The 14,436-nt window shown below is 45.3% G+C and overlaps 1 protein-coding gene across 1 annotated transcript; it reads right to left on the bottom strand.

The window, feature by feature from the left end:
• Positions 1-1,140: 1,140 nt before the first annotated feature.
• Positions 1,141-12,804, bottom strand: LOC115175486 (histone acetyltransferase KAT2B-like). The gene is made up of 18 exons (XM_029734738.1): positions 12,140-12,804; positions 11,244-11,370; positions 10,747-10,892; positions 10,583-10,669; positions 10,283-10,464; positions 9,559-9,750; positions 9,360-9,463; positions 9,069-9,194; positions 8,794-8,933; positions 7,428-7,636; positions 4,048-4,174; positions 3,670-3,780; positions 3,383-3,526; positions 3,134-3,248; positions 2,870-2,900; positions 2,629-2,692; positions 2,422-2,506; positions 1,141-1,450 (listed from the first exon to the last, which is right to left on the bottom strand). Exons 1-18 carry the CDS (start codon positions 12,338-12,340, stop codon positions 1,257-1,259), a joined length of 2,385 nt encoding a protein of 794 aa, XP_029590598.1. The 5' UTR covers positions 12,341-12,804; the 3' UTR covers positions 1,141-1,256.
• Between the last annotated feature and the right edge of the window lie 1,632 nt (positions 12,805-14,436).

Here is a 14,436-nt window from a genome sequence, read left to right as displayed (position 1 = left end):
CTAGGATCAGCTTCCCCTCCCCTAATCCTAACCTTTACCATTAGTGGGGAAAGTGCAAAACTGACCCAAAATCGGCGTCTAGGGGTATTTTCACCCTACACCATTACGACCCAGTAACATCATATGGAGACAGAGATTGAATGACTGACTGACTATCCCTCCCCATATCTCTCAGACAGTTCAGTTCTTCACAGATGTGACGTCTTACATGTAGTATGACTCCAAACAGATGTACAGTTAGGTTAGTTGAACAGATGGAGGGTTGGGTTAGTTGAACAGATGTAGGGTTAGTTGAACAGATGGAGGGTTGGGTTAGTTGAACAGATGTAGGGTTAGCTGAACAGATGGAGGGTTGGGTTAGTTGAACAGATGGAGGGTTGGGTTAGTTGAACAGACAGATGGAGGGTTGGGTTAGCTGAACAGACAGATGGAGGGTTGGGTTAGCTGAACAGACAGATGGAGGGTTGGGTTAGCTGAACAGACAGATGGAGGGTTGGGTTAGCTGAACAGATGGAGGGTTGGGTTAGCTGAACAGATGGAGGGTTGGGTTAGCTGAACAGATGGAGGGTTGGGTTAGCTGAACAGATGGAGGGTTGGGTTAGCTGAACAGATGGAGGGTTAGGTTAGCTGAACAGATGGAGGGTTGGGTTAGCTGAACAGATGGAGGGTTGGGTTAGCTGAACAGATGGAGGGTTGGGTTACCCTGAAGAGATGGAGGGTTGGGTTACCCTGAAGAGATGGAGGGTTAGGGTTACCCTGAAGAGATGGAGGGTTGGGTTACCTGAAGAGATGGAGGGTTGGGTTAGCTGAACAGATGGAGGGTTGGGTTAGCTGAACAGATGGAGGGTTGGGTTAGCTGAACAGATGGAGGGTTGGGTTAGCTGAACAGATGGAGGGTTGGGTTAGCTGAACAGATGGAGGGTTGGGTTAGCTGAACAGATGGAGGGTTGGGTTAGCTGAACAGATGGAGGGTTGGGTTAGCTGAACAGATGGAGGGTTGGGTTAGTTGAACAGATGGAGGGTTGGGTTAGCTGAACAGATTGGAGTTTCTATCTAGGACTTCTGTTTTCCTGAGTGGGGCAAGGGATAGTATACTGATTAACCTAAAATCATCCTCCCTACTGGATATATATCTATCTCTTTTTCTGGTTGAACGCAGTAGAAAAATAAAGAATAAGTAAATAAAAACAAAAACCTTTTGAAATCATTAGACCTAAGCCCATTGCTCCCTCACCCTTGAAGCCCCTCCCATCTCTTCACTTCTCAATGAGACCTGCCTCCTTGATCTTGGTGTAGAAGAACTTCTCTAGCAGGTTGGCACACTTGTAGTACTCGCTCTCTGGGGGATTGTACTCGCGACAGTTGGTGAAGATGCGCTGCATGTCGGCCATGAAGAGCTTCCGCGTGGTGTAGTACCTGCTCTTCAGACGCTCCGACATCGTCTTCAGGTCTGGAGATAATCACACAACATTAACACCACTCTTGATTAACCACTATGAAACCAAACGTTGTGATTAACACAATATGACTTAACTAGCCATTACGTGTCTGTCTGTAGGTAACTATACCAGAGAAGAAAAGGCAAAGCCCAAAATCAAATAAATAAAATGGCCTATGCATATCAGCGTAGCATCTCAATCTCCATTGAATACAGGCATCGACATCAACACCCCTCATCGAATATTTTAAAAAGTATTCAAATAAAGATGTATCCACCAATCCAAAGAGAGGAATAGGCGGGAGCCTGACAGTCCGCTGTTCCGCTCTGTGATTTGTTTTTAAATGGAAAGGAGCTAACTACAGGCAAAATCCTAGCGGAAAACCTGGTTCAGTCTGGTTTCCACCAGACACTAGAAGATGAATTAACCTTTCAGCAGCACAATAATCTAAAACACAAGGCAAAATCTACACTGGAGTTGCTTACCAAGAAGACAGTGAATGTTCCTGAGTGGCCGAGTTACAGAATTGACTTAAATCTACTTGAAAATCTATGGCAAGACCTGAAAATGGTTGTCAAGCAATGATCAACAACCAATTTGACAGCTTGAATATTTTTTTTTTACAGAATAATGGGACAAATGTTGCATAATCCAGGTGTGGAAAGCCCTTAGAGATTTCGCCATGTTTCGGCCTTCAATAAATGTAATTATTCAATAAATTAGCAACCACTTTCACTTTGTCATTATGGGGTATTGTGTGTAGATGGGTCAGAAAATAATATATTTAATCCATTTTGAATTCAGGCTGTAACACAACAAAATGTGGAACAAGTCAAGGGGTATGAGTACTTTCTGAAGGGGCTGTATCTGACTCAATTCAATCATCCATATTTTCTTGCTTACAAGTTATGTATGGCTATATTCCTTCCCCTGAAGAGTTGACCCAGGCACAGATGTGTTCCATGCGTAGTGCCATACATACCCATGGGGAAGCGGATGACTTGGTAGTAGCCGGGAGCCTCAGTCTTCTTCACTGGTTCCATGAACGGCCAGGCATTCTGGTGACTCTATAACACATAACGAGAAACCTGTGTGTGTGTGTGTGTGTGTGTGGCTACGAGTTGGTGTGTATGTGCGTTTGAGAGTGAGTGAGTGCGTGTGTGCATGCGTGTGTGTGCGTATCCCTCACCTTAACGTGTTGTAGGATGGTCTTCAGGGTGCTGTACAGCTGATCTGGATCCTTCAGCTCTTTCCTGGGTTCACAACAGGAAACGGGAAGTTGTATTCACCTCATTTTCTGTCAGAGTTACCATGACGATGACAGCGGTAGCTCACTGGCTAAGCTTTAGAAGGAAAACTTAAAAGCCGTTACATTTGTTTTACTAAAAATAGATGAGTAGAAGCTATAAGGAGCTGAAAGACTCACTTACCCTTTGCCCACCGGTTTCCATCCAGTTTCTCCTGGTGAAAAAAAGGAGTTGAGTTAAACTAGAGACACTGTCCACACACTTCTTTACTGCCCAAATCACTGCTACCTCTTTGGAGATTTGCCTTTGTCCACAATGGCACCATATTCCCGATATAGTGGCCTATATTTGACCAGGGCCCATGTAGGGAATAGGGTGCCATTTTGGACGTATCCTTTGAATCTATGCTGAAGGTAGACTAATATAATGACAGGAGGAGAAACGTACGTATTCCAGGAATGCTCTCGATGGGAATCTGTCGAACTCCTTCCTTAAAACAGGAAAGTCCTGGGTAGACCTTTCTGATCTGAGCTTGCTTCCTCTCTATCAGTTTCTTTATGATCTGAAAGGGAGGATGGAGTGAGTGAGAGGGAGGGTGTGAGAGAGATAGTAGAAGGGAGACCGAAAGAGAGAGAACTTAGGTAACTCAATTTATTATGCAAATAGACATTGTAGGCATGCACACACCACACACACCTCTTTCTGCTTCTTGATGATGACAGAGAACTCGGTGTAAGGGATGCTGGGGTTGAGCTCACAGCCCATCAGTGTCGCTCCCTCATAGTCTTTGATGTAGCCCAGATACTTGGCCTTGGGAACCTTGATGTCTTTAGAGAAGCCCTGAGACAGAGATGGAGAGAAAGAGAGAGAGAGCTGTAAGAATGGTACATTTTTTTAAAGAGACAGTTTCTTGATGTTTCCCTACATTACAAGATAACCAATGCCATTTGCTGATCTTTTTAAGCAGCCAATCATGTACTGACCTGCTTTTTGAAGTAGCCAATGGCATACTCGTCTGCGTAGGTGAGGAAGTTGAGGATGTCGTGCTTGATGTGGTACTCCTTCAGATGGTTCATCAGGTGAGTGCCGTATCCCTTTAAACAATAGGTAGGGGTCAAAGGTCAAAACTGACCAATCAAGAAGAGTGAGGCACGGAGCTCAATGGCAGTAGAATGAATATCAGTCATATCAGTTAATACCAACAGAAATGCGACCAGAAGAGGAACTGTATCCTGGTCCCAGAACTGTTTGTTTGTGTATAGCCAAGTCCTATGGTCACTGTCATGTCAAACATGTCCATAGGAGTTGGAAAGACAGCACAAACAGATCTGGACTAGGTTAAAAGAGCTGCATTCTCGTACCTTGACCTGCTCGTTGGAGGTGACAGCACAGAATACGATCTCTGTGAAGCTCTGCGAGGGGAACATCCGGAAGCAGATCCCTCCGATCACACGGCCATCTTTGATCAGCGACAGAGTCTTGTGCTTCCTGTTTGGAGAGAAAGTGAACGCTTCCCATTCATCTCAACACCTCATAATACGAAACTGGGTTCAACTTCTGCTTTAGGGTTAAAGAGATACAGCCAAGTGTAATGTTCAACTGTTGCCATAACGTTGAGGGGTCAAACCTCTGGTTACAACTGTAGAGCAACTTCACATTAAGAGTCTTCTTTCTGTGCTACAAAGTTGGGACTATTTTTCTGTTTGGTGGTCAGTCAATCAGTGTAGAACTCTAAATCAAATCTTATTTTATTGGTCACATACACAAATTTAGCAGATGTTATTGCAGGTGTAGCGAAATGCTTGTGTTCCTAGCTCCAACAGTGCAGTAATATTTAACATTTCACAACAATACACACAAATCTAAAAGTAAAATAATGGAATAAAGAAATATATAAATATTAGGACGAGCAATGTCGGAGTGGCATTGACTAAAATACAGTAGAATAGAATACAGTATATACACATGAAATTAGTAAAGCAGGATGTAAACATTATTAAAGCGACTAGTGTTCCATTATTAAAGTGACCAGTGATTCCATGTCTATGTATCTAGGGCAGCAGCCTCTAAGGGGCAGGGTTGCCGGCTAGTTATGGCTATGTAACAGTGTGAAGGCCTTGAGATAGAAGCTGTTTTTTAGTTTCTCGGTCCCAGCTTTTATACACCTGTTCTGGATGATAGCGGGGTGAACAGGCTGTGGCTCGGGTGGTTGATGTCCTTGATGATCTTTTTGGCCTTCCTGCTGTAGGTGTCCTGGAGAGCAGGCAGTGTGCCCTCTGTGATGTGTTGCGCAAGCCGCACCACCCTCTGGAGAGCCCTGCGGTTGCGGGTGCTGCAGTTGCCTTACCATGCGGTGACACAGCCCTACAGGATGCTCTCAATTGTGAGATTCTTAGGGGCCAAGTCAAATTTCTTCAGCCTCCTGAGGTTGAATAGGCGCTGTTGTGCCTTCTTCACCACAATGTCTGTGTGGGTGGACCATTTCAGATAGTCAGTTGATGTGTACGCCGAGGAACTTGAAGCTTTCCACCTTCTCCACTGTGGTCAATACAATGTGGATAGGAGCATGCTCCCCCTTTCCTGAAGTCCACGATCAGCTCCTTCGTTTTGTTGATGTTGAGGGAGAGGTTATTTCCTAGCACCACTCCGCCAGGAGTGAGGGGGCTGAGCACACACCCTTGTGGAGCCCCTGTGTCGAGGATCAGTGATGTGGAGATGTTGTTTCCTACCTTCACCACCATGGGAGGCGGCCCATCAGGAAGTCCAGGACCCAGTTGCACAGGGCGGGGTTCAGACCCCGAGCTTGATGATGAGCTTGGAGGGTACTATGGTGTTGAAGGCTGAGCTATAGTCAATGAACAGCATTCTTACATAGGTATTCCTCTTGTCCAGATGGGATAGGGCAGTATGCAGTGCAATGGTGATTGCATTGTCTGTGGATCTATTGGGTGGTAAGCAAATTGAAGTGGGTCTAGGGTGTCATGTAAGGTAGAGGTGATATGATCCTTAACTAGCCTCTCAAAGCACTTCATGATGACAGAAGTGAGTTCTACGGGGCAATTTATTTCAGTTACCTTTGCTTTCTTGGGTACAGGAACAATGGTGGACATCTTGAAGCAAGTGGGGACAGCAGACTGGGATAGCGAGAGATTGAATTTGTCCGTAAACACTCCAGCCAGCTGGTCTGCGCATGCTCTGAGGACGCGGCTAGGGATGGCGTCTGGCCCGGCAGCCTTGTGAGCGTTAAGACGCTTAAAATGTCTCACTCACGTCGGCCATGGAGAACGAGAGCCCACAGTCCTTGGGAGCAGGCTGCGGGAAGGCACTGTGTTATCCTCATAGCGGGCAAAGGTGTTTAGCTGTCTGGGAGAAAAACGTCAGGGACCGCGACGTGGCTGGTTTTACCTTTGTAATCTGTGATTGTCTGTAGACCCTGCCACATACATCTCATGTCTGAGCCGTTGAATTGTGACTCCACTTTGTCTCTGTACTGACGTTTTGCCTGTTTGATTGCTTTACAGAGGGAATAACTGTTTGTATTCAACCATATTCCCAGTCACCTTGCCATGGTTAAATGGTTCATGCTTTCAGTTTAGCGTGAATGCTGCCATCTATCCATGGTTTCTGGTTTGGGTAGGTTTTAATAGCAACAGTGGGAACAACATCCCCTATACACTTCCTGATGAACTCAGTCACCGTGTCCATGTATACATCAATGTTATTCTCCGAGGCTACCCAGAACATATCCCGTGATCAAAACAATCTTGAAGCATGGATTCTGATTGGTCAGACCAGTGTTGAATAGACCTTAGCGCGGGTACTTCCTGTTTGAGTTTCTGCCTATAGGAAGGGAGGAGCAAAATGGAGTTGTGATCTGATTTGCCAAAGGGAGGGTGGGGGAGGGCCTTCTAGGCATCCCGGAAGAGAGAATAGCAGTGGTTGAGTGTTTTCCCGGCGCGAATACTGCAGTCAATGTGTTGATAGAACTTCGGTAGCGTTTTCCTCAAATTTGCTTTGTTAAAATCCCCAGCTACAATAAATGCAGCCTCAGGATATGTGGTTACCAGTTTGCATAAAGTCCAGTGTTGTTCCTTGAGGGCCGTCGTGGTATTGGCTTGAGGGGGAATAAACACGGCTCTGACTATAACCGAAGATAATTCTCTTGGGAGATAATACGGTCGGCATTTGATTGTGAAATATTCTAGGTCGGGTGAACAAAAGGACTTTAGTTTCTGAACGTTATCACAATCACACCACGAGTAGTTAATCATGAAACATACACCACCGCCCTACTTCTTCCTGGAGAGTTTTTTATTTCTGTCTGTGCGATGTACTGAGAACCAGCTGGCTGTATGGACGGGGACAGTATATACATATTAGCGAGTAATATACTCGGAAGCAGTGGATGGTGTGCCGCCTCTTGAGTCGGACTAGAAGTCCACTCCGAATACCTCTTCTCCACCGGGTCTTGGAGCAGCCTCTGGGATCAGTTCAATTGCCCTGGGGGGTGCGAACAAAGGATCCAATTCTTGGAAGTCGTATTCCTGGTCGAAATGCTGGTGAGTTACTGCCGCTCTGATATCCAAAAGTTATTTCCAGCTGTATATAATAACACAAAAAAACGTTCTGGGCTAATAATGTAAGAAATAACACACAAAAAAACAAAATACTGCAAAGTTGCTAAGGAGCTAGAAGCAGAGCTGCCATGTCTGTCGGTGCCATCTTTCATGGTAACACTCACGGGTCAAAGACGAGGCGTGTGATGTACTCTTTGGGCATGCGAGGCAGCTGGTGAGAGAAGACATTCTGGAGGCCAACCAGCCACATGAGGATCCTCTTGTTGGGCTTCTGGTTGAGGGAGTTCCCGATGACGTGGAACTCTATCACCCCCCTTCTCTCCTCCAGGCGTGCCGCCTCATCACGGGCTGAGTGGGCCGACAGTAGACTGGTCTGGGGGTGGGGAGGGGATGACGTCAGCCTTACTCATCATCAAGTCCTATTACAGCACTCATTTTGATTTAGCAGTGTCCTTATATTTGTCCCATTATCATCATTATTGTCAGCAGCAGCAGTAGCTTCACCATAATCATCACCTTCAAACCTCAATACTGCCTCTAAAACATTGACTTAGTGGGGGGTTCTGAACTGCAAGTCAAATATAATCTAATATCCACTAACTGATTTTTAACTGAGATGGAATAGAGTGTTAAGTGATGGAAGTATTGATGACTATGTGTTGGACTGAAGAGATGGAAGTATTGATGAATACGTGTTGGACTGAAGATATGGAAGTATTGATGAATACATGTTGGACTGAAGATATGGAAGTATTGATGAATACGTGTTGGACTGAAGATATGGAAGTATTGATGAATACATGTTGGACTGAAGATATGGAAGTATTGATGAATACATGTTGGACTGATTGAGGCTTAGTTTCCATCAGATCAAGAGTTAACCGGCGATAGCAGAAAGCCGCATAGCGGATGTTTTGGTGGTGTTGGAGGTGGAACTGCGTTGGAGCCTTCAAATCGGTGAGCAGCTGCTCTTGCGATCATTGTCACGAAGCCACACCCGCCCCACTCGAGTTAGAAGTTCAGACACAGAAAGTGTAGGCTGTATAGAAATAATGACACTCAAATAGATGAATCATTAAACAAAATAATTTGTATTTCTATCATCATAATCAGATGATTACTACGTCTTACATTCTAGCACATGAGGTTGGTGGCACCTTAATTGGGGAGAACGGGCTTGTGGTAATAACTGGGGCGGAATTCGTGGAATGGTAACAAATACATCAAACAATTGATTTCTAGGTGTTTGATGCCATTCCATTTGCGCAGTTCCGGACATAATTATGAGCCGTTTTCCCCTCAGCTGCCTCCTGTGCATTCCAGTGGTCAAACTTGAAGGCTGCATGGGATTTCGCCAAAGGTGACTCCCTGCACACAATGGCAATGTCCACTTTAGGTATAATGCCAGGAGCCGCCTTTGAATTTGACAGCTCTAACGCAGTTCCACCTCAGGCACCGCCAAAGCAACCGCTATTCGGAAGTCGGCTAAAGCGGATCTGACTGAACAGAGCCCTGAGTGTTTGATGCTACCTCTGGTCCCAGCATGGAGGCGGGGTCGGTGATGGTTGCCATGACTTCGTTGATGAGTTCCATGGGGATGTCCCCGACAATCCTAAGCTTCTTAGTCTCCTCATGGGGCAGGGGCTCCGATGGCTTCCGCTTCTGCCCACCTACACAGATAAATCATATGTAAAGTTGCCCCCAGAAACTGATCTAAAAGAGAGATTTTACCACTAATGGTTAAGGTTATAATTTGTGGAGGCTAAGCTGATCCTAGATCTGTGCGTAGAGCCTGTTGTGTTTACCTGGGCTGGGTTCCAGAACAGAGGCGGTCTTCCTGGCAGGACTGACACTGCCACAGCTGGATGGGTCCACAGATACTGGGCTGGTGTTGTAGTACAGAGGCCTGGCCACCGGGGGCGCACTGATCACTGTCATTATACACAGGGAAGCTCATCGGATTAATTTATCAATGGAGAGTAGCACTCATCATATCAATCACATCACAACTTTCCCTACTTAAACTTTTTGAGGCAAGGTAAAACTCTAAGTGAGAGTGTGTTGGACAAGCTGGCTAAAGGTCAGGTGTGTTTTACCTGTATGGATGGGGATCGGTCCTCCTGAGGATCCAGCCAGGAAGTCTTCACTCCAGATGGGAGAGCTGTGACTGTACACCTCCTCCTCCAGCATGGACAGGAATCTACAGCACACAGATATCATCATCACACCTACTGTAGACCGACACTAGGAATCCTCCTCTATCTCTTGTGTGTGTGTGAAGAATTTGTCTCTTACTTGGGGAAGTGTGTGAGGATGAGAGTGCGTTTCTCCGGGGGTAGCTTATCCTTCTCCTGCCTGGCCTGCTCTAGCAGCTGTTTCCTCATTACAGTGAAGACAGAGCGCAGCAGGGTCCGACCGAAGATTTGGGTCGTCTCGTACCGCGGTAGACTGTCACAGAACTGAGGGACGTTGCAGTAGCACAGCCATCTGGGGGAAAACACACCACAAAAATGTGGGTTTGATTCTAGGTTATATAACGGTGATACAATATGCATGAAATATACACATCTTTTGGAATGAAGAGAAAATGAATCTGTTGGTACCAAGTTATGGGAGTGACTGGGGCTACTGGGGACTAAAAACACCATAGCTACCCTATGTTTAAGTGTTTGAGAACACACAATTGTGTGACTCAAAATGGGTCAAAATCCCCAAGATCCAGGGGGGGAAAAAGGACCTTGTGCATTTCAGGTAAAACAACAACCCAATGTTTATATCCCAGGACAAATCATGTCTGGTGTGGATGAACAAAATCTACATGGGTGGGATGGCGCACGTGGATGCACGCGCACGTGGATGCACGCGCGCACCCGGTGTAGTCAGCATGAAAGCATTAAGAACATGAAGCCAGCCCACAGTGTGGTCAGTGCATTAGGAATAAACATGTCATGACTGTGAACGCATCTTCAAAGCGTGCCTGCCAGCAGTTGCAATCATATCATCAAAGGGCGCCTGCTACCTGGTGTAGTTGACTTTGTACCCGGCGGCATCATCAGCAGGGGCCCGCCGTCGTCTCTGTGAGGGTGTCTCCAGCTGCCAGTAGTTGATCTGGTTGAGGAACATCTTGGCCAGCTCCACGATGGTCTGTCGCTCCTTGGAGGGAAGATGGCTGAACTTGTACTGGACAAAGTTATTCACCCCCTGTTGAAGAGACACAGAGATCATGTAAGCAAAATATAATGTGTACATCTTGTGTAAGTGTAAACTAAATATGTATTTTATTGCTAGGCGTGTGTGTGTATTTGTTGCGTACACTTGCCTGTTCAATGCTAGGTTTCTCAAAGGGAGGACTCTCCTGTGCCTCCACCACAGGTTTGCCCATCTGTAGGATGCATTTCCTCAACAGCTGAAGGAGAAAGAAGGACATTGTGAGACAGATGCACTGAAAGTAATGTGTTGTTGACATGTTGAGCTGTGGCCTACCTTGAAGAGGGAGAAGTAGACTTGTTTGGTGTCAGCATCCTCCTCTTTGTGGACACATGTGTTCAGGTACTCCACGTCCAGAGCAATGCCCAGAAGCCTGTTCATCTCCTCCTCTGAAACGTTCTCCAGGTGGGTTACATGATCACCTGAAAGGGAGAGACAGTGAGTCAGAAGACAGACTTTAGTTTTGATGACCAATGTGTCCCTGAAAACCTGTTACCTCCTTATTACCTGGATTTCTAGAACATTCCACCTGCCTATATCATTCCCTTACACGAGGCAGTGGCACCCCATCCCCATGTCCCCCCTCTGACCCTCTCTCCCCTTCCGGTACACAGGGCAACCCCTCCCCATGTCCCCCCTCTGACCCTCTCTCCCCTTCCAGTACACAGGGCAACCCCTCCCCATGTCCCCCCTCTGACCCTCTCTCCCCTTCCAGTACACAGGGCAACCCCTCCCCATGTCCCCCCTCTGACCCTCTCTCCCCCTAGTCTTACCCAGTGTATGAGAGCAGCTACGGCAGGGGTCCTGAAGGTTGACAGTGTTGGGCTGCTGGTCTGTACGGGGTGGTGTGGGAGGGGGGTTCTGGCTCTTCCAGCTGTTACACTTACAGGCCCCCTCAGCCTACAGCACAGGGTTCCACAGGTTAGAAACACACATACTGTATGCACACACACACACACACACACATACATGTTTAGAAACATAACGTAATAGGAAAAATCCCATTGAACTTATCTGCATAAGTTGACAAAGACAGCTTGGCTACAAAGTGGCATAGTTAGGCAATGCCTGGTGGGCCAGCCCTCTCTCACTACAACTCTTAGCTGGAGCCAAACTGTGCACAGGAACATGAGCCAAGGAACAACAACAAACTCCGCCCCCAGCAGCTGTCACTGTCAAAACAAAGACGCTGTCTCTCCCTGTAGATGATATATAACTGCAGTAAATACTTTCTATTTTACCACCGTGCGCTGACAGACGGAAAAAACACACTGTCACTATTCCAGTGGGGAGAATTACGCCCCGCACACTCCCCTTGCTGGAGGCATTACGCATCAAGGCATGCAGGCTAACCTGAATTTGTCAAAGCACCTTGAGAATGTTTATAGTTCACTCTCCCACATAGAAATACATTTTTAACATTATAATATAGGAGCGCTAGACTGAACATTTTGCCGTTTTTTTCCTGATGTTTATTTCCAATAGGATCATTTTACATGACGAGAGCATGAGGGATATGAAAAAATGCAAGCGCAGCAATGGCTTCCTTTGCTGCGTTTGTATTTTGGTAGCGCTGCAAACCAACAAGCATCTGAAACACAATCCACTTTCAAAACATTGCAAAATGTATAATTGTTAAATAATGTAATAATGGACTACTTAAAACTACCTTGCAAGATGAATAAACTCCGAGCTTCTCCAGTTTCTTCGGGCGCGGGGAGGAGCGGAGCTGCGCCTTCTTCACCGCGATTCGTGCCGATCCTACCGTGGCGCCCGAACCCTCGGTTCCCCCGGCTCCCGGAGCCGCAGGCGCCGATCCCGCTGCACCGATGGCCGGGGAGCCCTGCTGAATCCCTGCGCTCCCGGACATTCTCGAGACCGAACGGGATCCCCGACCCTGGAATTAAATGGTTTAGGTGTCCCGTTCTCTATTCCACTACTGGAGAATCAGACATGGCGCTGATCCGTTTTTTTTTTATAGCTCAATGCGCTGATCCCTGTTTTTTTTATTTGTCATTGTAGGTCCATTTTTCCTCCACTAGGGGAGACAAATAGGTATTCCAGTGAGTAGGCTTGGCCAGGGGTTCACAAACTTTTTTGGTCCGCGACCCCATTTTGATATCAAAAACCCACACCATGTAAAAAACACAAGGTGTAATCAACAGCCAATGTCTACTTTTTAAACTGTGTCTTAGACAGTCTATTATAAATCAGTCTGACAGCATTTTCCCCCAGTCTGATTTAGTGCCTCTAATGAGTCCTACACAGGCTTGTGTGCATAGGTGTAATAATACCCATAAAACCTAATGGTCAAAAAGGGAACTGGTTCCTATAGTTTTTTCACAATACATTTTTTATGGGATTTTAGAAACACTTAAAATAAGGGTTGTGTTTCATGTAGGCTTACCCTGGCGTGACGTTTTGATAACCATGTAAATCTCTCTCGGAAAATCTGACTTATCAATATCAGAGATGGGGGTCATAATAATATTTAACTTAAACCGTTCAAAAGATAGAAGTACATTTGTAGGAAGAAAACAGAAACCACTGTTTATTACAACCGCATCTAGCTGCTACAGGAGGTTACTGACGTCACTTTATATCAGAATTTCCTGTTTTCAAACCCCTCGTTTGGGAAATGCTGGAGTAGGCTATGATCCAGGGTAGAGGTTACATAACATGTAACCATTTGTAGTGAGAATTTCAAGGTCAAATGTAATGACCTGGGACAAAATGGAGTGTGACATACAGTCATAGGCAAAAAAATGATAATAAAACAAGCGAAAAGCAGACAAAAGATTCTGGTGATGATATCCACCTTACAAATACCACAATAATGTACTAGGCCTTGTAGTTACACAATACATGTTTCCAATTAATTAAATGTTTCCAATTATAGGCCATTTATTACATCTTACAATATAGTTTTGTTATTCTGACTCGATATTCAAAGAGCCAGGGTGAGGACAGGTCTGACAGGACCATCAGTACCTTAGTCGCTGTGACCTCAATAGGCAAAGCTAAGTGGTCAAAGGTCAGATAAAATGAACAGGATGTCACTGGTGACCTCTGGCGGAGTGGTTGGGGTTCTTTACCCCAGTGTATAGTAGCGTTAGAAAACATCTGGAACCGCTGAAAACAATCTTAGAACCACAAAAAATAGGAACCACTCTCCTCTTAGCTAACAAGTATCCTACACCACACATATTATTTAACAGTACTGTAAAATGCTTGCATTTGTTGATTTTTTTCCGGCTGCAATTAAGTGGCCACAGCAACAACAAAAATGTATACAATGTACATCCCTATGAGTTAATCCATTTATTCATCATCATGATCATGATCCACCAGCTAACACCCCAACAGTAGAACAGAGCAGTCTTTCTTCTCCTACTAAGGTTGTTAACATTGTTCCCACAACGCTGTTACATTCTTACTGAGACGTTATAAGACAAGCGGAAAGTGAATTTTGTCAAATCCTTTGCGCTTTGCTCCAACAGGGATTCAACACCCAGACAGTGTATTGCGTGTGACTTCAGTTCTAGTGGGATGAGGAGTACTGGACAGGGCATCCTAGCTTTAGATCACTCACAAATGAGTGAAATGCGAGAGAATGTTAAAAAATAGAAACCAAAAAAAGAAACATTTTGCTTTTCTTGAGAAATAAAGTATAAGTCAGACCACTAAAGAAATGCAAGTACATTTTTTTGTTAATAACACTACATTTATAAAGACCACCATCGATTATAATTTAAACATTTTTGTGGGGGGAAAAAACAACTCCAAACCCACACTGAAGCCGTTTTCTGCTAACTGTACAGTTTTTAATGATTATCTAGACAACTCCCTAGCAAGCATTAGTCCTGTCAACTGTAAATGGAAAAAGTAGACTACATTGCAACACCCTATGTACAGTATATTATATATATATATATATTTATATCACACTGGCTGTAATTATGACAA

The sequence above is a fragment of the Salmo trutta genome, chromosome 36 (genome assembly GCF_901001165.1).
Source record: "Salmo trutta chromosome 36, fSalTru1.1, whole genome shotgun sequence".
Classification (NCBI taxonomy): Eukaryota; Metazoa; Chordata; class Actinopteri; order Salmoniformes; family Salmonidae; genus Salmo; species Salmo trutta.
This window is presented reverse-complemented; position numbering and strand designations above follow the sequence as displayed.